This window comes from Leptinotarsa decemlineata, unplaced genomic scaffold (genome assembly GCF_025532065.1).
Source record: "Leptinotarsa decemlineata unplaced genomic scaffold, Ldec_3_MD MMD2_tig00003348_RagTag_RagTag, whole genome shotgun sequence".
Taxonomy (NCBI): domain Eukaryota; kingdom Metazoa; phylum Arthropoda; class Insecta; order Coleoptera; family Chrysomelidae; genus Leptinotarsa; species Leptinotarsa decemlineata.
The window spans coordinates 1,185,689-1,213,347 of NW_027412588.1; the positions used below are offsets into that span (position 1 = coordinate 1,185,689).

At 34.6% G+C, this 27,659-nt stretch overlaps 1 protein-coding gene across 1 annotated transcript; it reads right to left on the reverse strand.

Moving 5' to 3' along the window:
• Positions 1–1,895: 1,895 nt before the first annotated feature.
• LOC141483393 (uncharacterized) lies at positions 1,896–25,487 on the reverse strand. The gene is made up of 5 exons (XM_074178044.1): positions 25,420–25,487; positions 7,438–7,827; positions 7,000–7,400; positions 4,853–6,780; positions 1,896–4,777 (listed from the first exon to the last, which is right to left on the reverse strand). The coding sequence occupies exons 1-4, from the start codon at positions 25,485–25,487 to the stop codon at positions 6,509–6,511; spliced, it is 1,131 nt and encodes a 376-aa protein (XP_074034145.1). The 3' UTR covers positions 1,896–4,777; positions 4,853–6,508.
• Between the last annotated feature and the right edge of the window lie 2,172 nt (positions 25,488–27,659).

Sequence of the window (27,659 nt, forward strand, 5' to 3'; positions counted from 1 at the left end):
ATTTCTATGTTTTTACGACTTTTAATTGTAACTAACGTTACTGCAGTTTCGTCCATTCTCATTTATTTTATTAGTTTGAGAATGTCCATATAGGACCAAACTGCAGTAACGTTAGTTACAATTAAAAGTGGTAAAAAACATGGAAATTTTCATTTCTCTATTCGTTTTGTTATGTGTCTATTTTTTAAACTATATACTAACATAAGATACGCTTTGTCAATAAGAATTTTTGTTCTTCAGACAATAAGGAATATTTCTCTCTCTCCCTCTCTCTCCGAAGACGGCGGTAACAACTATTACTATTTTTATAAAATAACTATATCTAACTGTTGATACTCAATGAATATCCAATCAGTGATTATTAGAATGTAATACTGTAATCTAAGCTACAAAATTGTGTCAACAGCTGGACCGATTCTCAAGATTTTTGATTTGTCGGATTTTTGTCTCCGCCCTTATTAGCCGAATAAATATTGAAATAGGGAAAATTAATTACATCACTCATAACTCAATAACAAGTGGACTGATTTTCATGATATTTGGTATGGTGGATTTGTTTCCACGCGGAATAGCAGAATAACTATTCTATCATTTGAAAAAAGAATATTGAACAAATTAACGTTGTTTGGTGTATTATTCTTTTGATAGTTTTGATAGTTGATAGTGCATAAAATATAAAATATATCATACGCTTTTAGTAGCTTCATTTTTATGTTTGTAACCGACTTCTTTGGACTCGATTTTGATTAAGAGTGAGAGACCCGGTTTTGCCGGGTATGTCTACAGACACGTACGCTTTATCAAAATGTGTAATGATAGATATGTTTAAAGAATTTTTGCTCATTTCATTATATTCAGAAAAGGGCATGGCAAGTTTGGACAAGGAAATGAGAAAATAAAATACTTTTCCATATATTATTGTGTGAAATGACTTGTTTCAAGGAATTTTATTAAACTTCTGCACAGAATAATGCTTACTAAAAATTCAAATATGTCTTCGTTCGAACCTTACAATGCCTATGTAGCTTACAATAAGACACTCAGTTTTCAAAAAAATAAATTATTAGATCATATTTTGCAAAATTGAATTTATACAAACGCCACTAGTTAGGCAAATTATTCACATCAGATCATCGCTAGTTGACTGAATTCAGGCGCGATAGAATAATCAAAGAAAGTTTGCGGTAGTAGCCACGTCCCTAGAACAGCGGTGCGCGAATACATCTTTTAATATTTCTTCAATAAAATCCGAAATTATTGGGAATAAATATTTAGTACTGGATATTTCACAGGGAGTGGTCAAAATTATAATTACGGGTTAGAGCGCATAACTTATATTTAGACAAGCTTTTATTCATAAGCTTGTAGGATTAGGTTCACTTGCAGGTAACAAACTAACCAACAATGTAAGAAATATTGCAAGTTGAATTTGACCTAGTTCTAATCATCAGATTGATTTGAAATTTTGCAGGTGCACATAATTCCGGTGACAATGCATTATGAAATTTTTGTTAACAGAAAAAACAGAATGAAGACTTCATATGGCGAACGAGTTTTGTGATTATAGTCCGATTCGAATCATATTTGGTATCTAGGGGTTTTTGGGGTCGAAGATTATGATTCTTATGTCAAAACTGGGAAATTCAACGTGGTGGCTCCAGAATGGTGGACGAGTTTTGTGATTATCGCCCGATTTATCCAAATTGGAATCTGGGGGTTTCCAAGGTAGACGATTATTATTTTTAAAAAAATGAAGATGGATGCGAAATAAACGGAAAAAATGTTATTTGTAGTTGTCAATAACAAGAAAAATGAAAAGTTAAAAATAAAAATTATAAAAAACATTTTCAAACAAAAGCTTTTATACAAACACACTGAAAAAAAAAAGGAAAATAATCATTAATTGTTTGATCTAGCTTATTCTGTGAGTTTTTCATTTTAAACTATATACTCAATTTTTCGTTAAGAATCTAGGTGCAAGGGGGTCTGAGAGTCTCGTATTCACTTGACTTGCATCAAACTGCTGCGCTATCGAGAGATTGCGAAATTATTGACATATCGTATTATTGTAGGTCTAGTGACATCTGACTCATTTTCTAAATATAGGTATTTACTTCTTGAAAATACTTCACCTTCCACTGATTTCTATCATTTTGCAAAATACTGGGTGTTCTATAAATGAACGGTAAAATTTATATTTTTATAATACAATATAAGTAGTTTAGGTTGTCAATGTCAATAAGTTATTTCAAAGATGACGTACCATACATCACTTTCACTTTAGGTAGGAAAAGTACGACTTTGCTTCCTACAATGAGGTCAGGAAATGTATACTTTCGATAGAGGTAGACGGAAAACATATTCATTGTCTATTTCTCAGTAAATTTTCTTCCTAATAAAAGTGTGTGTATTACTTGAAACCCAAAGTGAACTACGTGCAAATACACAAAGAAACAAAAATGCAAAATATTTCTCTTTGTCACAACTTGGTGAGTTTAAAAAAGTTTCAATAAAAAAGTTATATTATCAAAACAATTTATTTGCAGTAAAACAATCAATTAAGGAATGATTGAACTTTATCTTCGAAGATAAAAATGAAAACAACAATAACAATTAATTGGCGCTCCGGGGCGACTTCATTGATTCCAGTGGCGCATTTGCTTTTTCAGCTGCAGGAAAACCCGGAAAAACCTGCAGCACCACATCATCTGAGGATCTTGATTTACCAATGTCATCTCTCTTATAAAAAAAATGTAGGGTGTCTCCAGAGGCTCCAATAGATTCAATGCATCGCCAGAACACTTCGTGACACGGCTATCGTCAAACTTAAACCAGTCCGTTTCGTCTTTGACCAAGGCGTAATAATGATCAAATTCAACGCCAGAACCACAGTGAATAATGACTGCATGAATATTATAATAGTGGTCTGCTAGATTGAAATGTTCATCTATTTCGAACCTTCGAAAGAGTTTTTTGCTTCCGTCAGAGGTTGCGTCTTGTTTGAATATCATCAGTGTTATTATTATATTGACTGGTGCCTCAACTATACTTGTTTCCTTATATCAGTCAGTTAGTTTGGCGCATGTTTGGCAATACAGTCGATCATCACCTGTTGAAAGTTTCATTTTCAGATGATTTAACAATAACCTTTGCACGGACTGGTTATTAGTCATATTAGGAAACGCTAGATGAAGTTCCAGAAATTCACATAAGTTTTCGCTACCTCTTGAACATTTACTTCAAAGTAAACAAGTGAAATTTTTTCCAGCAAAAGATATACAAACACAAGACTAGATAGACTGTACGGAATCATTCAATCCAGAGCGGTCAGGAGTATTGATTTTGCTATTGTTTTGCTCACGAAGAGTATTCAACAAGAATCCCAAGAATTCGGAACCATCCTCTAGTTGTCCTAACGAGTATCTAGTGAACTTCAAAGACTCCAGGAAATCGGATGGAGGGAAAGATGATACATTCTTACGAAACTGCAGCTGCATGAACAGGTGTTTGAGTTTGATGAATAAGTAAGAAACATTCCTGTTCTCGTTCAGCATTAAAACACCGTTGTTGAAATTCTTCGTCATGAACAACACTCGTAAAATGCTATTCATGTAGCAAGTGTTTCCTGAATTATCCAATCCAATTTTCTTCTCTAGATTTTCAGGACAACTATCTACTGATTCGTAAGGAAGAACATGTATCACATAATCTCCATAAGAACCATTTCTCAAGCTGCGATCGATCTTTCCAAGTGAAGAAAGGTTTCGTAGAGGGATCGATTCGGCTCTTGCTTCATGAAGCTCTCTCTTCCACTGAAAGGGAACCAGAACTACGAGGACTGCATCTCATCTCCTACAACTCAAACCATGTGTACCTTTCTCATCAACTGTATTACCGCAACCATAAGTATAAGGCATACAAATAGATGAACCCATCCTAAGTCCTACTGCTATTTTGAAAGATTCATCGTCTAATAGTATTCCAAAAGATGCAACAGGTAAAGCATTCAGCCAAGCACCCGATTCTTTGATCATTGCTGCCTTCAGACGAGCTTCATCGTATACACTTGTAGATTTCAGAAGTTCATCAGTTATAATGTTCAGAAGATGACGGTCCCATGTATTTTCTTTTTATCTGTAGAGGAGCAATGCCAAAATGATTCACCTTCAGCATAAAAAACGTCTTGGATATTGATAAATATGGAAGGAATTATGGAATCGATAAGATCTGAAACACTATTGACTGATGACAGAAAAGCTGGTAAGCTACGGAAGAAGCTGAACGTAGCCCTAGTCCGCCTAGGTTTACAGAAAGCGTTGCTTAGAGCCATGAATCATTATTGAAATGATTGTTTATAACATATTTCGTCGTGTTGCGGAGTAAATTATCAAATTCGTCAAGCTCTGACTTGACCAAGTGGGGGAACATCTGAGGGCGTACATGAGTTTTGGAATCGCCAAACAATTTTTCAAAAGAAAAAATATGTTTTGGAAGTTCATTCAATCTGGTGGTCAGCAATTTGAGTGATTCCCGTTTTTCTCGAAGATGTTCTGAAAGAGGAGCACCCAGAAGACTCCATTTAGACTTTTCCAAAATTCTTATGCCAGGAGCCAATTTCAAAATGGATTCGGAAATATTATTCGGAGTTGAAAGAGTAATCAACTCGCATTTTTCACAATTTAGTTGAAGTCCAAGATGTTTTGAATAATCAATGATTTTTTCTAAATCCTTTGAAACACTGTTTTCATCGCCAGCGATTGAGCCATCGTCCAAATACCTACAATTAAATTCGGATGATAAGCTTCTAGTTCGTTGATGGTCAGACAAAAAAGAGCAGGTCCTACGGGATTACCTTGTAGCAAGCTGATTTATAACACTGTCTTAAGAAGGGATATAATCTTGGAAACGAATCTTCAACCTTAAGAAGCACGGTGTTTCTGTCAATCATGTTTTTGAAGTCTATTTTCAGAAACATTTTACAATCGGGATTTGGATGAAGATTAATATATCTACGAGCAGCATGAGCAACAGCTTCACATCCACCTGCAGTACCGAAATCAAACTGTAGTGGACGAAACATCGATTCTAGTTCGTCTTTAATCCTCATACAACTAAGTTTAGCTACCAATCGACGATAAAAGGTACCGACGGCAATCGGTCTTACTCCTCCATCCTTTTTCCGAAGAGCACACAGTGAAGCGCCAAAAAGTATAGGACAAATTTCTGGAGAAACCCTGCCAGTAAAAATGAAGTTAAATAATTTCGTAACAGAAGAAAGAAGTTTCTGTCCTGAATTTCCAGAGCTGTGACTAATGAAGTCTCGCATATGGTTAGGGCGGAAAGAATCTAAACCAAAAGCAGAACCAGAACGAAAAGATTTAATTGCCTCCGATACTTCATGTTCTGAAAATTGGAACACCGGAAACTCTGAAAAATCGTGTGGTAGTTGCGAATCCAGAGAATGTGTGAAGGAATCTGATAGAGGGTGTTTTGATCGGAAAACTGAAAGTGTGGATTCATCGTATTCGGCCAACGCATCACTTGAGCTCAAGATTCTGATAGCTGACCTAATGTCACCATCAGCTATTTGACCCAAAACAAGCTAAGAAAAGTTTTGGTTATATTTCCTTTCATCGATCTGAGATGGAATGACATTGGTCTTGTAATTAGGAAATTTGATGTTTCTTTAAAATAGATGCGAGAGAAGATCTACGGAAGTCTTTGGCATGTGGGATGGGGAACAAAGTATAAGGAAGAGTTAACAAGTTTTCCCAGCTTGTTGGAGAGTTTGTATGTAAACATTCATCTATAATTTCTTAAAGGGCAGAGGCAGAGTAATTTCTAGCAGATTTGGGAATCCTTTTTATAATGTGACTGGATCGTTTCAATGAGGACAATTTTTCAAGAAATGTAGTATTGAATGACACATCTTTATTAGAATGAGGCAACAGAACAGAATCGACAGCTCGTGTGAAAGCTGATTCATTCAAAGAAGATTTTGTATTCGAAATTTTATGAACTCTACCATTATGAATTATGAAACCTTTCGTTGTTTTGAAGGATTTTTCACAAATTTTACAGAATTTGTTATCAAGAGAAGAGACATCGTTAGCTGTCATTGAAATGAATGATATACAACTACAGAATTAACCTAAAGAATAGAATGATTATATGCAATTTGTTTAAAATGAGCAAAATATGTGTTTTATATATAAAATATATATTTTAAGAATACTTATCTTTTAGTTGAACTGGTCCACTTGAATTGAATGATTTTTTCACCTCCTGAATTTGACAAACTTATTTAAAAAAAATGACAGTTGTCAGAAATTTTCTTCAAATGGAAATATTTTCCTTATTTCGATGAGAACTGGCCGAACTGCAAATTCTGTGGGTCTTTCTTATTGCTATGAATTGTGAAACTATTTTTTTACGGTGAAAAACACTTTTTTTCACGATGAAAGTTTTTTGACATATATGTCAAATTTTCTTCAAATGAAGCTCTAATCTAATCTCTGAGTGGCATATTTCTTATTTTCCTAGGATCAACCAGTTCCTTTATTGAATGGTTGTCGAAGAAATTTTGTAAGGGTCCCTGCATTTTACTTTTCGAAAAATTTTCGTCCCTTTCAATTTCCGTAATTTTGATTCCCTTGAAAGTCCAAACTCCGAAAATACACTTTTTATATCCAGTTACATGCAACTGGCCTTGTATTTGATAATACCATTTATGACTTGGTCGGTCGGTAGCCAAGCGGTTCGGCGTGGGTGCTTTGTTCACTCACTCGAATTGGCTGCCGTATTGGTCGGTGGTTCAAGCCCTAGTCTGAACGATCGATCTTCACTTGCTATCGTCCAACCCGTGTTAGGAATCACACGTTAAAAGGTGAGACATCGTTAATCCTTAGCTCGCACAAGTTTCGACTTCTGAGGGTTGTCGTTCGTAGGGGTGCGACAGCTGGTTGACGGAAAAACAGATTTTTTAAACAGACAGATGACTCGTATTGGTAGCTCCAGTTTTCTTTCTCCAAAATGTTATTTTTCCATTTTCGATTCCTTCTTGAGGAGTAATCGATTTCGCCGAATATGGACATTTCACCTCTATAATGGCAGTACCGTCTTGCAAGACTCCATCTGGTGAATCACCAAGAAATTGTGGATCCTTATCGACGTAAAGACCACATTTTAGTATTTTTTGCTTTACTTCTATTTCCAATGCTTCAAGGGCCTTTTCTTCGTATTGCTTTCCATGCATTATTGCTGGCGTAGATAAGTACTTGGGATAAATAATTTGTTCTACTAATCGTTTCCTGGATGTTTTTGGCAGCATTTTGCAAACATCTCCAAAATTTGATGCCGTTATTCTTTTTTCCCTTTCGTCATGCCATAATTTGCATCCACTTTGGGTTTCAAAAAGGATTTTCTATTTTTTTCAGCTCTTCACTGGTTTTTCTGAAATTTTCAGCGATGTAATCCTCTTTACATACTTTAAATCCTTCATCATCTAAATCTGGTTTTTTGCAACATTCACCGTAATCCTTGTTGTTACTTTTTTGCCAGGACCTCTTTTTAACGCAAATTTTGCGACGACGTGTGTATCTCTTCTCAATTTTTTTTGATACTGCAGGCTTTCTACCTGTTAGCGACTGCGATAAAATGGACACAAAATGTTTTGTATTCCATTCCACAGCAGAAGCTTCACATCTTGCTTGAAGGGATCGTCTTGAACAATAATTGATCCGTTTTCCACCTATGTGTTTACAAATGATGGAATTAAATTGTTCAACAGTATTCGTATCGACATTATACAGTGTGTAACAACGAAAACTTAACAGAGCCGTTTTTGAATATAAAAAGTAAAATTTTTAAAAAAGCTCGGACACGTCGATTTCTAATTAAAGGGGGACACCTTTCAGACTAATCAGATTTTTTGTAGTACGCACCCTCTCGGAAGAGTGCGTCCGACGACCCTTATTTAAATATGGGAAGTAGGTCGAGTGGCACCTTGTTTTAAAGGTCTTACGAATATTTTTACAACTCTGTTAAAAGAAAATTTTTGTAACGATTAGTTTTCGAGATAATTTGAAGTTAAAATTGGCATGTCAATAATACATTAGACAGACCACTCGGTAACTTGTATGCCTAAATAAATTTTTTTTCGAGTAGTTCTTCTTATCAGTTTTTTGTTAAAGAAAATCCCTTTTTTAAAATCAATACCCCCTCTTCTTCTTTCAGTTTTCATTAGTATATCGTTCGATTGTTTTGTTTAAACGGGTCTTGTATTGTTATTTGTTTGAAAATGCCTTACACTACTGCTGAAAGGGTTTCAGTTATTGTTTTATTTTTTGGCAACGACTAAAATGCTAATAGAACATCAATTTTATTTAACGAGCAAAACCCTGGTAAACAACTAAGCAGAAATCACGTTCTGGATTTGGTCACAAAATTCAGGGAGACAGGTTCGGTTTTAAATAAAAAAAGAAATGTTCAGAGAAGGTAGTGAATGACGATAATGCGATTGGAGTGATTGGTCAAGTCATCGCCAATCCCAGGTTAAGTACCAGAGGTTTATCAGCAATGGCCGGAATAAGCCATATGAGCGCATGCAGAATCCTTAAAAACCACAAATTCCATCCTTACAAAATTAAACTTGTTCATGAATTCAATGAGGATGATTTTGACCGAGGACAGGAGTTTTGTGAGAATTAGAAATTGTTGGAATACATATAAGTTTAAAGAAAATCCATAATTCATCAAATCCATAACTTATGAAAATATTTCGTGGATGGAGATTTTTTTTGAAATGCATTCAATTCAGCATACAGAATAAGACCCTTATGCCAAAATATTTTGTCGGGCAGAAAATCAACCCTCACTCCGAATTAAATAATTTTCAAAGAAAAATCCACAACTCTTTCAAATATTGTTTGGATTGCGATTTTTTTCTGTGAATGTATTGATTTTAGCGTACTTGAGAAGACCCATATGCCAACATATTTTGTTGGGCAGAAAATCAAGCCCCCCCTCGAATTAAATAATTTTCAAAGAAAAATCCATACCTCTTTCGATTATTCTTCGAAAGGGAATTTTTTCCTTGAAATCTATTCATTCCAGCATACTTGAAAAGATCCCTATGTCAAAGTATTTTGTTGGGCAGAAAATCAACCCCCACCCCGAATTAAATAATTTTCGAAGAAAAATCCATAACTCTTTCAAATATTGTTTGGATTGCGATTTTTTTTCTGTGAATGTATTGATTTTAGCGTACTTGAGAAGATCCATATGCCAATAATTTTGTCGAGCAGAAAATCAAGCCCCACCTCAAATTAAATAATTTTCAAAGAAAAATCCATACCTCTTTCGATTATTCTTCGGAAGGAAATTTTTTCCTTTGAATGTATTCATTTCAGCGGACTTAAGAAAAACCTTATGTCAAAATATTTTGTCGGGCAGAAAATCAACCCCCACCTCGAATAAAATAATTTTCTGAAAAAAAACCATAACTCTTTGAAATACTGTTTGAATTGGGAATTTTTCCTATGAATGTATTCATTTTAGCGTACCTCAAAAGACCCCTATGTCAAAATATTTTGTCGGGCAGAAAATCAATCCCCACCCCGAATAAAATAATTTTCGAAGAAAAACCCATAACTCTTTCAAATATTATTTGAATTGGGATTTTTTTCTTTGAATGTATTCATTTCAGCGCACTAGAGAAGACTCCTATGTCAAAATATTTTGTCGGGCAGAAAATCAACCCCCACCCCAAATAAAATAGTTTTCTGAAAAAAATCCATAACTCTTTCAAATAATGTTTGAATTGGTATTTTTTCTTATATCGTATTCATTTTAGCGCACTCGGAAAGATCCTTATGTCAAAATATTTTGTCGGGCAGAAAATCAACCCCCACCCCGAATAAAATAATTTTCAAAGAAAAATCCTCAACTCTTTCGATTATTCTTCGGAAGGGAATTTTTTCCTCGAAATGTATGCAGTACAGCGAACTTAAAAAGACCCTGATGTCAAAATATTTTGTCGGGCAGAAAATCAACCCCCACCCGAATAAAATAATTTTCAAAGAAAAATCCATAACTCTTTCGATTATTCTTCGGAAGGGAATTTTTTCTTTGGAATGTATTCATTTCAGCGTACTCAAAAAAACCCTTATGTCAAAATATTTTGTCGGGCAGAAAATCGACCCCCACCCCGAATAGAATAATTTTCAAAAAAAAATCTATAACTCTTTCAAATATTGTTTTAATTGGGAATTTTTTTTATGAATGTATTCATTTCAGCGTACTTAAAAAGACCCCTATATCAAAATATTTTGTCGAGCAGAAAATCAACCTCAACTCCGAATAAAATAATTTTCTAAAAAAATACATAACTCTTTCAAATATTGTTTCAATCGGGATTTTCTCATTGAAATGTATTCATTTCAGCGTACTTGAAAAGACTCCGATGTCAAAATATTTTGTCGGGCAGAAAATCAACTCCCACCCCGAATAGAATAATTTTCAAAGAAAAATCTATAACTCTTTCAAATATTGTTTTAATTGGGAATTTTTTCTTTAAATGTATTCATTTTAGCGCACTCGAAAAGACCCCTAGGTCAAAATATTTTGTCGTGCAGAAAATCATCCCCCCCCCCGAATAAAATAATTTTTAAAGAAAAATCCATAACTCTTTCAAATATTGTTTGAATTGGGATTTTTTTCTAATGTATTCATTTTAGTGTACTTAAAAAGACCCCTATGTCAAAATATTTTGTCGGGCAGAAAATCGACCCCCACCCCGAATAAAATAATTTTCGAAGAAAAACTCTTTCAAATATTGTTTGAATTGGGATTTTTTTCTTTGAATGTATTCATTTTAGCGCACTCGAAAAGACCCCTAGGTCAAAATATTTTGTCGTGCAGAAAATCATCCCCCCCCCGAATAAAATAATTTTCAGAGAAAAATCCATAACTCTTTCAAATATTGTTTGAATGGGGATTTTTTTCTTTGAATGTATTCATTTTAGTGCACTCGAAAAGACCCTAATGTCAAAATATTTTGTCGGACAGAAAATCCACCCCCACCCCGAATAAAATAATTTTCAAAGAAAAATCCTCAACTCTTTCGATTATTCTTCGGAAGGGAATTTTTTCCTCGAAATGTATGCAGTTCAGCGAACTTAAAAAAACCCTGATGTCAAAATATTTTGTCGGGCAGAAAATCAACCCCCACCCCGAATAGAATAATTTTCAAAGAAAAATCCATAACTCTTTCGATTATTCTTCGGAACGGAATTTTTTCTTTGAAATGTATTCATTTCAGCGTACTTATAAAAACCCCCATGTCAAAATATTTTGTCGGGCAGAAAATCAACCCCCACCCCAAATAAAATAATTTTCTGAAAAAAATCCATAACTCTTTGAAATACTGTTTGAATTGGGAATTTTTTCTATGAATGTATTCATTTTAGCGTACTTAAGACCCCTATGTCAAAATATTTTGTCGGGCAAAAAATCAACCCCCACCCCTAATTGAATAATTTTCAAAGAAAAATCCATAACTCTTTCGATTATTCTTCGGAATGGATTTTTTTTTTTCGAAATGTATTAATTTCAGCGTACTCGAGAAGACCCCAATGTCAAAATATTTTGTCGGACAGAAAATCAACCCCACCCCGAATTGGATCTGTTATTAGTTAACAACTAGTTAACAACCTTGCACTGGCTAGTGACCAAGGAGCCCAAAACCGGTCTGCAAATGTGCCTGTTCCAAAATTGAAAGTCGATTCTTTCAGTTTTATTGCCAACTGCATATGCAGGAAATCTTCTGTGAAAAAGTGGGGCCACTGAAGACTCAGAAACATTTGAGAGAATTTATGGCAGCATGTATCAATTTCATCCATTTAGAACAAGTCGTTCACAAGTTTGGTTAAAATTATTTTTTCTAAAAATCAAAATCGCCAAATGAGAAAAGCCCAATTCAGTTCATTGAAATTATGTTCAGAGCCAGAGTCACCAGAAACTGAAAGTATTAAATTTGAATCTTCATTATTTGAATCGCAAAATGATAAGAAATCAGAAGTTCTATATTTAAATAGTCCATTTTATAAAAAAAATTTGAAAGTATATGAAACAACTACCTCCCAGATAGATTGTGAAATAGGGAGAGCGAACTGGTATTTTAACACTGATTTTCTGAATTTAATTTTGAAGAAATATTTGCCATTTCTTCCGTTATGATCTGAAGATCTTGATCTGCCAATGGCCTCTCTCTCATAAAACAAAATGTAGGGTGTCTCCAGAGGCTCCAATAGATTCAATACATCTTCTATATTGGTGATTTTATATTTTTGTAGAAATGTCAGAAATTTTTATTTATAATTTTCAGCGTCTTTTGAAATTATTGTATCTTGGATCGATGTATATAAATTGCTTTTTCCGCATATCGGCTATTGCTAAGACCCAATGGTCGCGATTCAAAACTGTTCCAATTATGATGGGTAGAAAATTTTCTGATTTATTCGTAATATCAGGTGGGTCATCGATTCTAAATCGTTCCCGCAATGGTTTATGGCGTTAAAATAATATGAGATTGATCATGATGTAATTTTGCCAAAGATGATAAACAATTGTGGAATTGGCCGCGGTGGTAGTGCGTCCGATTCACGATCGGAAGGTCGTGTGTTCGATTACCGCTTCGACTAGATATTTTTCTCGAGAGAATTTATCTGGTTGAAGCTGGAATGATTCTGCAACCGTGTTAGGAATCATACGTTAAATGGTGAGACCTCGTTAGTCCTTAGCTCGCACAAGTTTCTCAACTTCTGAGAGTTGTCGTTCGTATGGGGGCGACAACTGATTAACGGGAAAACAGATTTTAAACAGATTTTTAATAATTCATACCAAAGTCTGATAGCCACTGTTATGTTGTTGCCAAACACAAAAAAAATTTTTCGATAGAACTGGGATTTGAGGATTTCAAAATATTATATGAAAGACATTGGCTATCAGACTTTGGTATGAATGATTGTTTATCATCATGATGAATCTCATATTCTTTAAACGACAAATCAAGTTCACGCCATAATGTATTGCGGGAACGATTTAGAATCGACTTTTTCTGATGACCTACCTGAAATTACAAATAAATCAGAAATTTTTCTCCCCATCATAATTGGAACAGTTTTGAATCGCGACCATTGGGTCTTAGTAATAGCCGATATGCAGAAAAAGCAATTTATATACATCGATCCAAGATACTATAATTTCAAAAGACGCTGAAAATTATAAATAAAAATTTCTGACATTTCTACAAAAATATAAAATCAGCAATATAGAAGATGTATTGAATCTATTGGAGCCTCTATAGACACCCTGTATTTTGTTTTATGAGAGAGAGGACATTGGCAGATCAAGATCTTTAGACCATAACGGAAGAAATGGCAAATATTTCTTCAAAATTAAATTTAGAAATTCAGTGTTTTAATACCAGTTCGCTTTCCCTATTTCACAATCTATCTGGGAGGTAGTTGTTTCATATACTTTCAATTTTTTTTTATAAAATGGACTAATTGAATACAGAACTTCTGATTCCTTATCATATTGCGATTCAAATTTAATACTTTCAGTTTCTAGTGACTCTGGCTCTGAAAATAATTCCAATAAACTGAATAGGGCGATTTTGACTTTTAGAAAAAAAAATTTCAACCAAATTCGTGAACCAAACTTGTGAACGACTTGTTCCAAGTTGCTGTAGTTGATACATACCGGCATAAATTCTCTCAAATGTTTCTGAGTCTTCAGTGGCCCCACTTCTTCACAGAAGATTTCCTGCATATGTAGTTGGCAATAAAACTGAAAGAATCGACTTTCAATTTTTGGAACAGGCACACTTGCAGACCAGTTTCGGGCTCCTCGGTCACTAGTCAGTGCAAGGTTGTTGACTAGTTGTTAACTAATAACAGATCCAATTCGGGTGGGGGTTGATTTTCGGCCCGACAAAATATTTTGGCATTTGGGTCTTCTCAAGTACGCTGAAATGAATACATTTCAAGAAAAAAAAACCTTTCCTAAGAATAATCAAAAGAGTTACAGATTTTTCTTTGAAAATTATTTAATTCGGGGTGGGGGTTGATTTTCTGCCCGACAAAATATTTTGGCATATGGGTCTTCTCGAGTACACTAAAATCAATACTTTCACAGAAAATATCCCAATCCAAACAATATTTGAAAGAATTATGGATTTTTCGTTGAAAATTATTTTATACGGGGTTGGGGTTGATTTTCTGCCCGACAAAATATTTTGACATAGGGGTCTTTTTGAGTACGCTAAAATGAATACATTCATAGGAAAAATTCCCCATTCAAACAGTATTTCAAAGAGTTAAGTATTTTTTTTTAGAAAATTATTTTATTCGGGGTTGGGGTTGATTTTCTGCTCGACAAAATATTTTGACACAGAGTCTTTTCAAGTACGCTGAAATGAATACATTTCAATAAGAAAATCACAATTCAAACAATATTTGAAAGAATTATGGATTTCTCGTTGAAAATTATTTAATACGGGGTGGGGGTTGATTTTCTGCCCCACAAAATATTTTGGCATTTGGGTCTTCTCAAGTACGCTGAATTGAATACATTTCATGAAAAAAAACCTTTCCGAAGAATAATCAAAAGAGTTATGAATTTTTCTTTGAAAATTATTTAATTTGGGGTGGGGGTTGATTTTCTGCCCGACAAAATATTTTGGCATATGGGTCTTCTCAAGTACGCTGAAATCAATACATTCACAGAAAAAAATTGCAATCCAAACAATATTTGAAAGAGTTATGGATTTTTCTTTGAAAATTATTCTATTCGGGGTTGGGGTTGATTTTCTGCCCGACAAAATATTTTGGCATATGGGTCTTCTCAAGTACGCTAAAATCAATACATTCACAGAAAAAAATTGCAATCCAAACAATATTTGAAAGAGTTATGGATTTTTCTTTGAAAATTATTCAATTCGGGGTGGGGGTTGATTTTCTGCCCGACAAAATATTTTGACATAAGAGTCTTTTTAAGTACGCTAAAATGAATACATTCATAGGAAAAATTCCCAATTCAAACAGTGTTTCAAAGAGTTATGTATTTTTTTTAGAAAATTATTTTATTCGGGGTTGGGGTTGATTTTCCGCCCGACAAAATATTTTGACATAGAGTCTTTCCAAGTACGCTGAAATGAATACATTTCAATAAGAAAATCAAAATTCAAACAATATTCGAAAGAATTATGGATTTCTCGTTGAAAATTATTTTATACGGGGTGGGGGTTGATTTTCTGCTCGACAAAATATTTTGACATAGAGTCTTCTCAAGTTCGCTGAAATGAATACATTTCAATAAAAAAATCACAATTCAAACAATATTTGAAAGAATTATGGATTTCTCGTTGAAAATTATTTTATACGGGGTGGGGGTTGATTTTCTGCCCCACAAAATATTTTGGCATTTGGGTCTTCTCAAGTACGCTGAATTGAATACATTTCATGAAAAAAAAACCTTTCCGAAGAATAATCAAAAGAGTTATGAATTTTTCTATGAAAATTATTTAATTTGGGGTGGGGGTTGATTTTCTGCCCGACAAAATATTTTGGCATATGGGTCTTCTCAAGTACGCTAAAATCAATACATTCACAGAAAAAAATTGCAATCCAAACAATATTTGAAAGAGTTATGGATTTTTCTTTGAAAATTATTCTATTCGGGGTTGGGGTTGATTTTCTGCCCGACAAAATATTTTGGCATATGGGTCTTCTCAAGTACGCTAAAATCAATACATTCACAGAAAAAAATTGCAATCCAAACAATATTTGAAAGAGTTATGGATTTTTCTTTGAAAATTATTCTATTCGGGGTTGGGGTTGATTTTCTGCCCGATAAAATATTTTGACATAAGAGTCTTCCTAAGTACGCTAAAATGAATACATTCATAGGAGAAATTTCAAGTTCAAACAATATTTGAAAGAGTTATGGATTTTTCTTTGAAAATTATTCAATTCGGGGTGGGGGTTGATTTTCTGCCCGACAAAATATTTTGACATAGGGGTCTTTTTAAGTACGCTAAAATGAATACATTCTTAGGAAAAATTCCCAATTCAAACAGTGTTTCAAAGAGTTATGTATTTTTTTTAGAAAATTATTTTATTCGGGGTTGGGGTTGATTTTCTGCTCGACAAAATATTTTGACATAGAGTCTTCTCAAGTACGCTGAAATTAATACATTTCAATAAGAAAATCACAATTCAAACAATATTTGAAAGAATTATGGATTTCTCGTTGAAAATTATTTTATACGGGGTGGGGGTTGATTTTCTGCCCCACAAAATATTTTGGCATTTGTGTCTTCTCAAGTACGCTGAATTGAATACATTTCATGAAAAAAAAACCTTTCCGAAGAATAATCGAAAGAGTTATGAATATTTCTTTGAAATAGACTCAGGTCGTCAGAAATTCTTGCAGGTCGGGTATCCCAGACATGAATCTCGACCAGGTTGAGTATGACCACCCTTTGAGTAGGAAAAAATTCAATAGTCCTTATTAAATTGAAAATAAACCTTGCAGGTCGGCAGAAATTCTTGTAGGTCGAGTCTGCCAGACATAAATCTCGACCAGGTTGATCATTTTCGGCAGAAACATTTTCCAACCCCCACCCAAAAATTTCACAATTCTCAAAAAATTGGAAATAAATTTTGCAGTTCGGAGGAAATTTTTGCAGGTCGGGCCTCCCAGACATGAATCTCAACCAGGTTAATCATTTTAGCTACAAAAAAAATTCCAACCCCCGCCTTTTCACTATAGAAAAATTCCATATTCCTCATTAAATTGAAAATAAACCTTGCAGGTTAGCAGAAATTTTCGCAGGCCGGGTCTGCCAGTTATGGATCTATACTGTATGATTCATTTTAGACAGAAAAAAATTCAAATCCTCACTTAATAATTTCACAATTCTCAAAAAATTTAAAATACATTTCGCAAACGCAAAGGATTAGCCTGATCGTAATTCATGTCTGGCAGACCTGACCTGCAAGAGTTTTCGCCGACCTGCAAAATTTATTTTCAATCTTTTGAGAATTGTGACATTTTTGGGTGGGGGTTCGAAATTTCTTTGTCGGAAATGATTAACCTGGTCGAGATTCATGTCTGGGAGACCCGACCTTCAAGAATTTCTGCCGACCTGGGTAGTTGGTTTAAGCCGATTGCAGAACCTCTCCCCACCACTCTTCACCTTGAAATGACATCTACGTCACACGTCTACGCAGGAGGTGGTGTTTTGCGTTGAACCTTGGATAACCTTCATTCATTTCCCATATTTTCGACAAGGTAACTTTGAATTCGAATGAATTAGAGCCAGTTTTGCACCTACACGATCCAATGTAACCCAAGGTGACTTTGATCGATAGTTTTGAGTTTGACATTGAACGACCCTGACCTACGTCACACGATACAGGCAAGGTGACTTTGAGGTAGTGTTTTTGGGTTTGACCTTGAATGACCTTCATTGATCCACGCGACTATTTCGAAGATTCGACTTTGAACGACCTTTTGCAATATCATATGCCTTTGCTGAGGTAAATTTGTATCCCTTCCCCACTTTTTGAGTGAGCATATTAAAGAGGGGCCGCCCAGTCACAGGAGTCAGTTTCATATCGCGCATATTGAATATTATTTCTAAGATTTGAGGATTCGACCTTGAACGACCTTTAGCTGCATAGACGAAGGCTTTTGGATTGCGTTCTGACAATGACCTCTATATAAGTCACACGAAGTAGCCGAGGTGACTTTGACGTAGTGTTTTTGGTTTAACCTTGAATGACCGCAATTCACTCCCCATTAGTTTTGAAACTATACGACACAACGTACATTGGGGGGCCATTTCAAGCAGGCAAGGTGACTTTGATGTTGTATTTTGGGTTTGACATTGAATGACCTTCATTGTTTGATGCGACTATTCAGAAAATTTAAGGGTTCGGAATTGAACGACCTTCAGCTGCTTGAATTCCCTACAATTTTAATTCACATAAATTTTTTTGTAATATTGATATTTTTCGATTTAATCCCGAGAAAAAGAGGGTGGTAAAATTTTATCATTGTATTATCACGTTCATTTTTGATTTTATGAGAAAAATTGTGATTTGACTTTGACCTCGAATGGACTCGAGCCAGTTACGCGGCTTGAAGTTTTGAACCTACATGGCACAACGTACCCAAGGTGACATTGAGGGGGCGTTTCGAGTTGGACCATTAACGACCTTGACCTACGTCACACGATGCAGGCAAGGTGACTTTGAGGTAGTGTTTGGGTTTGACATTGAATGACCTTCATTGTTTGTGGCTATTTCGAAGATTTAAGGATTCGACATTGAACGATCTTCAGCTGTATGGACGAAGAGGCTTTTGGAGTGCGTTTCCAGTTTGACTTTCAGTGATCTTTTGTAATATCATATGCCATTGCTGAAGTGAGTCACGACCCAGGCACGTATAGAGCTAGGAGTGGGGATAGTGTGGGGCGCTACCACGACCACAACAGAATCATATAAAAATCGAGGTGCGATCCTGAACCTCACTCAGAATAAGAGATATCACATCAAGATGAATTCCGAAAAAATCGCCGCTCCATTATTGTTCATTGGTGCCAATCAATTTTTTCGTAGGATCGATATTTTTTCGATTTGTACCCGAAAAAAGGAGGAAGTGAAATCTTATCATTGTGTTATCACGTTTATTTTCGAATTCACGAGAAAAATTGTTATGAATAAAGTTGCAATGAAATTGAATTTCCCACAATTTTGGTTTCAATCAATTTTTTCGTAGGATCGATATTTTTTTATTCAAACCCGAGAAAATATACATAATATAAATGAAAGATCACGTTTTCAAACTCATTTTTCAGCTCGAAAGCCTGGAAATATTGTCTCATGGCATGATACTTTTATTCTCAGGGCTTCGTCTTTAACGAACTTCATTATATAGTTTATCCACTATCTTGTATAATTAAACCGTAACACTTATATTCATGTTGACTACTTGATAAACTGTTTTATCATTGACGGATTTTTCTCGCTATAGCTCTTGACTTAAACCACGACCAACTTAATGGTGAAAACCGCATATCGATATCTATCATTGTTTCTGAGTTACAACATGTTTTTCGAAAATATGCATCTTCAAAAATTTTCAATAGAGCTAAAAATTACCTTTCCAAAAATGCAGCACATTTGATGTTTTGCTAGAGTCATTTTTGAAATACAGAGCTTTTATGTTTTTTCATGTAGACTTTTGAATCGCACACTTTGATCAAGTAGGCTTTGAACTACACGGCGATACAGCAGAAAGAAATTGTTTGTAGTAGGTACCAAATGTTGAGAAAGCTTTCCACTGCACTATTCAACATGCACAGTTTCAGTGAAACTGATAACAATTTAGATCTAAAGAAATAAACTTTAAATGTTCAAGCCACTCTCGAATATACCTACTCAGTAGGGTGAATGGACTGACGCCTATTAGAAAACAACTACTCCCTTGGCTAATACCACGAAGGGCGTTGGATTATATCCAACAGGCGTCAGTGCTGGAATCTTCACAGAAAATGTGTTGCATAGGAATCGAAAAAATTACGGATATGCAGTTGGTTAGTACCTCGTCCACTAGATGGAGTGACATTTTGTTGTTCGCTTCAACTTAGGAAAAGAAATGAAATACTCTGAAAAAATTCCGATTTTCAATTATGGAATATCATTGACTTTAGGTCGATGATGGCCACTATCTTGCACTGATGAATGGCTAATGAGCCCGAAACCGGTCTGCCAGTGTGCCCGTTCCGAAATTGAAGATCGACTCTTCCTTGTATTGCCAATTGTATATGCAGGGAATTTTCTGTGAAGATTCCTGCACTGACGCCTGTCGGATATAATCCAACGCCCTTCGTGGTATTAGCCAGGGGAGTAGTTGTTTTCTGATAGGCATCAGTCCATTCAACCCACTGTGTAGGTATATTCGAGACTGGCTTGAACGTTTAAAGTTCATTTCTTTAGATTTGTTTACTGCCAGTCTTCAAGCATAGCTAATAAGACTAATAAGAATGATAACAATTTATACTTCATTTACTACCGATAAATGAAACTTCAACAATAATAATAATGAATATCATTGGAATTTTTTTCCCAACACCAAATCGCTATTTTTAACACCTCGACACGTGTTTCAATCACAAGTGATCATCTTCAAGAGGAAGATTAATCTTCCTCTTGAAGATGATCAATAAATTATTTGGCGGTCACTGAGTATCGAAAATCGATGGAAACTAAATGCATAACTTTGGTTTCAATGAACTTTATCATGATTTGTGGTTCAAAATACTCAGAAATACTCAACAATGACCTATAAATAACTATCCATGTGTCTACCTTTCAAGGATAGGTGACCATTGTTGAAATTTTGAATATTTGAGGGAGTAACCTGTTTCATTGAACAATTGCGATCGGATAAATTTTTGTTAACGCATCACAAAACCCGTTGCGTGAATTGATTATGTCCGATATCGCCAGGTAGATAGGTTCCGATAAATTGTGCAGCTGTCTTATAACATCGCCATGTTTTTAGTGGTAATAGTTATAAATCAACATTTGATGTATACTTCAGAGATGGGACACACTAAAAAGTGTCGAGCCAGCTTTGCGGCTTTCTTGAAGTTTTGAAGCTACACGACACAACGTACCCAAGGTGACTTTGACGAAGCGTTTTGAGTTAAACTTGAACTACCTTGGCCTACGTCACACGACGCAGGCAAGGTGACTTTGAAGTAGTGTATTGAGTTTGAAATTTATGTATTCGGACCTTGAACGACCGTCAGCTGCATGGACGAAGGCTTTTGGAATGCGTTCTGACAATGACCTCTACATACGTCACAAGAAGTAGCCAGTGACTTTGAGGGGGTGTCTTGAGTTTGACCATGAACGACCTTGACCCACGCCATACGACGCAGAAAAGGTGATTTTGTTTTTGACATTGAATGACCTTCATTGATTCATGCGGCTATTTTGAAGATTTAAGATTTCGACATTGAACCACTTTCAGCTGTATGGACGAAGAGGATTTTGAAGTGCGTTTCCAGTTTGACTTTGAGTGACCTTTTGCAATATCATACGTGCATAATGAGTCATGACGCAGGCGAGGCGACTTTGAGGTAGTGATTTGAGTTTAACCTTGAATGGCTTTCTACGATTCATGCAGTTATTTCGAAGATTGAATGAGTTTGAAAGTTTGATATCTTAGGTATATTTTCTTTTAGGTATACAGGGTTTTTCATGATGAGCGTTAATTAGCCGTTTCTGACAAACAATTCAACGGATCAACCTGAAAATTTCACAGTATGCATAAATCAATATGACCTACACGCCTAAAATATTTCAGACGTAGCGGCGTTGTCGCTTCTACTATAAAGTAGCGGCTTCTTTGATTTTTCAAATGGAACACCCCGTATATGATATCATATTATGATTCATTATCACTTTGTCAACAAATCCATATACTATTTCTCTATACCTATCTATCACCGTTTAGAAGATATAAATTAATTTCGATATTTTTTTAACCAAATATGAACTTTTATAAATGCTGATAATTTTGAATTATCTCTCACTAAAACGATCAAATTTGAAATGGAGTGGAGTGATACTATGAGGATCTTCACTCTGAGACATATTTTTATTTGCCTCATACAGGGTCTTCAAAAAATGCAGATACTTTGATCTCATGAAAAAATGAGTGGAACTCAATTTTTTCAAATGGAACATCCTGAATATTTCAACATTTTTGAGCTCTACATTCAATTTTAGATTAACTTTGTTCGGATAATACTATTTCTATTTTGAACCGTTTTCGAGATAAACTGTTTCAAACGGAAATTGACGTGGTTTTCTTGCTCGTTTTTTTGAATTCATCACTTATTTTGGATATTCAACTTTTTTTTTTATACTTAGTAATATTTCTTTTTGATCCAGGTTTTTAACTGTCTCAGCTCCGTCAATTCGAAATTGGTATGTACCTACCTTAGAAAAAGTTACAATTTGTATACATTCAGGAATTGGTCTCTAACGTACAACAGTACACATTAATATTTTTCAAAAGTGTGCTTTGGAAAAATGAATAAACCAATTATTTAACGTCAGACTTTCGTTGGTGGTTTTGACTGATTTTGATAGCTACCAATTATAATAGAATAATGTCAAGGTTAGGTTACAGTAATGAAGATTTCTTGAATTTATTAATAATTTATGGTGAGTGCAATAGAATTGCAAGTAGAACATGCCGAGTATTTCATAAAAGATATCCACAACTTCCGAAGCCGAATAATAATGTGATAAATCGACTACTAAAAAACTGTAGGTTGAATGGAACCTTCTGTCCAAAAATCATTCGTAAGAAGACTAAAGTGGATGATGATGACAATGGTATAACAGTTTTGGGATACTTTCATGCATTTCCAAATGCTTCTCTGCACGAGGCTGAAAGAGAGATACGTATACCCTATGTGACAATTTGTCGAATTCTTAATAAGCATAAATGGCATCCCTATAAGTTCTACTGTGTCCAACATTTCAAAGAGACTGATTTACCTCGTAGAGTGGAATTCTTTGAATGGTTACTTGTCAAGACTCAAGAGGATGAACATTTCCTTGACAATATCTTATGGACAGATGAGGCCAAGTTCACAAAAAATGGAGTTTTCAATAGACACAACAGTCATTATTGGGCGCCAGAAAATCCCCATGTGGTCCGCCAAAGAGGTTTTCAAGAAAGATGGCAATTCAATGTAGTTTGTGCCATAAAGAATGAGTCAATTTTTTATATCGAGTTTTATGATGATAATTTGAATGCATCAAAATATGAAGATTTATTGAGGAATGGAATTCAAATGATTTTAAATAATAGACCAGGAAAAGAACGTGTTAGGTACCAAATGGATGGTGCTCCACCCCATAATTCTCATTCAGTCAGCGAAGCTTTAACCGAAATCTTCGAAGACAGATGGATTGGTAATAATGGACCTTTTCGTTGGCCTCCTAGAACACCAGATGGCAATCCATTAGATTATTTCGTGTGGGGTTTTATTAAAAATATGGTTTACTCTACTCCAATAACAACAATGGAAGATATGAAATCGAGAGTTACAACTGCTTTCAATAGTTTTACTCCAGACTTGATCAGAAGCGCTACACATGACAATCTTTTGAAGAGATTACATGTTTGTTTGAGTAGGGGTGGAGATGTATTTGAACATATTCTGAAATACACTGACGATTAAATTAACTCATTAATTTATGGGTTTATTATTTTCAGTTCGTGTTTCAGCGTTAATAAAACTATTGTTTGAAGAGAAGTTTCATTCGATGGTTGACGAGTATTTTAATAATTATCTTTTCATTGTATTATCTGTGACTGATTGAGAAACACGAAACGAAATCTGTTTTACAAAAATGAGTGATGAACAAGGAAGCCAAGGAAATTGACAAATTTCCGTTTGAGACAGTTTATCTCGAAAACGGTTCAAAATAGAAATAGTATTATCTGAACAAAGTTAATCTAAAATTGGATGTAGAGCTCAAAAATGTTGAAATATACAGGGTGTTCCATTTGAAAAAATTGAGTTCCACTCATTTATTCATGAGATCAAAGTATCTGCATTTTTTGAAGACCCTGTATGAGGCAAATGAAAATATGACTCGGAGTGAATATTCTCATAGTATCACTCCACTCCATTTCAAATTTGATCATTTAGTGCAAGAGAGTTCAAGATTATCAGCATTTATAAAAGTTCATGTTTGGTAAAAAAAATATCGAAATTAATTTATATCTTCTAAACGGTAATAGATAGGTATAGATAAATAGTATATGAATTTGTTGACAAAGTGATAATGAATCATAATATGATATTATATATGGGGTGTTCTATTTGAAAAATCAAAGAAGCCGCTACTTTATAGTAGAAGCGACAACGCCGCTACGTCTGAAATATTTTAGGCGTGTAGGTCATATTGACTTATGCATACTGTGGAATTTTCAGGTTGATTCGTTGAATAGTTTGTCAGAAACGGCTAATTAACGCTCATCATGAAAAGCCCTGTATGCTCAGCTGTAAAATCCGAATGACGCATGAATAAAATCTGAACGACGGACTCCAGAAACGAAGTCGCAGATTTTCAACTTCCACTGAGAAGAAAAGTCTAATGCCATGAGACAACATTCCCAGGTGTTCTTTCTGAAAAATGAGTTTGAAAGTGTGATCTTTTAGGTATATTTTCAGCCTTAAAATTAGCATACAATCTATGATGGGTTTATTTAGGGTATTTTAATGATAAATAATGATATCTCAAAGCTATTTCAATCAAAGTTCTGCTGGGATGAACATTTTTTTTAAATTATGATATGAATAAATACTTATTTATTTATTATTTTTTATAAAATGATGTTTGTTTCGAGTAAAAAAGAATGCTCAAGTCTTTTACCATTTTATTCATATTGCGGACGTTAAAAAATTAAATAAAGAGTTATTATCACATTTTGAGAGTATTCAATACAACTAACCATGAACTCAATTGTTGGAATACAAAAAAATATAACATGAATTGCATAAATTAGTTCATAGTGGCAATGAAAGCTGCATTACCGTTTTTCATGAATCTATTCATATGAATAGTGAATTAATGGAATACAAAAAAATTACATGAGAAGTATAAATGCATAAATTGATTTGAGATATCAATGGAATGCACATTACAGTTTTCATGAATCAATTTATTTGAACAGCGAATTCAATTAATGAAATACATAAGTGTGTTTATGGTATGTAAGCTCAGTTATAGTTTTCATGTACTTACTAATTTGGAAAATGAAATATCCTCGTAAAATTGAAAAATATCACATTTCAAAGCTATCTTTAACACAATGAAAAGAAAATTACAAAGTTATATTCACATTTCAAAGCTTTCTATTCACACAATAAAAAGAATTACAAGGTTTCATTTACATTCAACATTAACATATGTACTTCTATATCGACAATAGAGATAGTACTTCGTCACGTACGTCTATCATAGAGTTTTTTGAATGTTCAATATCTGAAAGCCTTTTTTATTCAAATTGACATTCCCGAATATTCTCATTATCGATATTTGACATTGTCTTTCTAATTTTATCAATTCGAGTTTCGTCAGATGGGTGATTCACATATCTTCAATGGAAGCCTTCAATTTTTTTGAATGGATTTTTGAAACTTCGCCACGTCATTTGGTTGAATTATCCAATTCTGGTTCTTGTTGTTCTTCGTCTGAAATGAACACTATAGAATGTAGGTTATGCATAGCTGCTTGCGTTGTAACTAACCTTTCTCCAATAACTTCGTATTCACATATCAACTGGTCTAATTCTGCGGGCAATTGATGTTTAACCATTGTTGATAATGTGTTCATTCATGATTGAAGCTGCTGCCCCATTACTGCATTTACTAACATGAAAACTATAACTGAGCTTACATACCATAAAAATACTTATGTATCTCATTAATTGAATCCTCTATTCAAATAAATGGATTCATGAAAACTGTAATGTGGATTCCATTGATATCACAAATCGATATATGCATTTATACTTTTCATGTAATGTATTTCTATTCCAATAATTTAATTCACTATTCATATGAATAGATTCATGTATTTTTCATGTAATGTTTTTTTGTATTTTATTAATTCAATTCTCTATTCATACGAATAGATTCATGAAAAACGGTAATATAGCTTTCATTGCCACTATAAACTTATTTATACAATTCATGTTATATTTTTTTGTATTCCAACAATTGAGTTCATGGTTAGTTGTATTGAATACCCTCAAAATGTGATAATACTGTTTATGCTTGATACTTGATTGAGCATTCTCTTTTATTCGAAACAAAAATCATTTTTTATATATTCATTCATATAATGATTTTAAAAAATGTTCATCCTAGTAAAATTTTGATTAAAATAGCTTTGATATATCATTCATCCTATTTTTTCATTAAAATACCCTAAATAAACCCATCATAGCTTGTATGCTAATTTTACGGCTGAAAATATACCTAAAAGATTACACTTTCCAACTCATTTTTCAGCTTGAACACCTGCGAATGTCGTCTCATGGTATGGAACTTTTTTCTCAGGGCGTCGTCTTTTATATGAAACCGAAGAAATATTTTTGGAAAATAGAAGTTGAAAATGTTTCAGGATTTTGCTGGATATTTTATGAGAAAATTGCCTTTTCAGTTGTTTAGACAGGAAAACCGGGATTTTCTCAAAGAAGCATCGATAGAGTTCATCAGCAGCTTTTGTTTAAGACAATGACCTCGTCTAGCATCCGTCGTTCAGATTTTATTCACGCGTCATTCGGATTTCATAGCTGAGAATATACGTAAAAGAAAATATGCCTTTGATATCAAATTGTCATTCAATCTTCGAAATAACTGCATGAATCGTTGAAAGCCATTCGAAGTAAAACTCAAAACACTACCTGAAAATCACCTTGCCTGCGTCGTGACTCATTTCAGCAAAGGCATATGATATTGCAAAAAGTCACTCAAAGTCAAACTGGAAACGCACTATAAAATCCTCTTCGTCCATACAGCTAAAAGTAGTTCAATGCCGAAATCTTGAATCTTCGAAATAGCCGCGTGAATTAATGAAGGTCATTAAATGTCAGATCGATCCTACGAAAAAATTGATTGGCACCAATGAACAATAATGGAGCGGCGATTTTTTCGGAATTCATCTTGATGTGATCTCTCTTATTCTGTGTGAGGTTCAGGATCGCAACTCGATTTTTATATGATTCGGTTGTGGTCGTGGTAGTGCCTCCCATATCCCCACTCCTAGCTCTATACGTGCCTGCGTCGTGACTCACTTCAGCAATGGCATATGATATTGCAAAAGATCACTCAAAGTCTAACTGGAAACGCATTCCAAAAGCCTCTTCGTCCATACAGCTGAAGATCGTTCAATGTCAAATCCTTAAATCTTCGAAATAGCCGCATCAAACAATAAAGGTCATTCAATGTCAAACCCAAAACACTACCTCAAAATCACCTTTTTTGCGTCGTATGGCGTGGGTCAAGGTCGTTCATGGTCAAACTCAAAGTCACTTTGGCTACTTCTTGTGACGTATGTAGAGGTCATTGTCAGAACGCACTCCAAAAGCCTTCGTCCATGCAGCTGAAGGTCGTTCAAGGTCCGAATACATAAATCTTAAACTCAATACACTACTTCAAAGTCACCTTGTCTGCGTCGTGTGACGTAGGCCAAGGTAGTTTAAGTTTAACTCAAAACGCTTCTTCAATGTCACCTTGGGTACGTTGTGTCGTGCAGGTTCAAAACTTCAAGAAAGCCGCAAAGCTGGCTCGACAATTTTTAGTGTGTCCCATCTCTGAAGTATACATCAAATGTTGAATGATAACTATTGCCACTAAAAACATGGCGATATTATAAGACAGCTGCACAATTTATCGGAACCTATCTACCTGGCGATATCGGACAGATTCAATTCACGCAACGGGTTTTGTGCTGCGTTAACAAAAATTTATCCGATCGCAATTG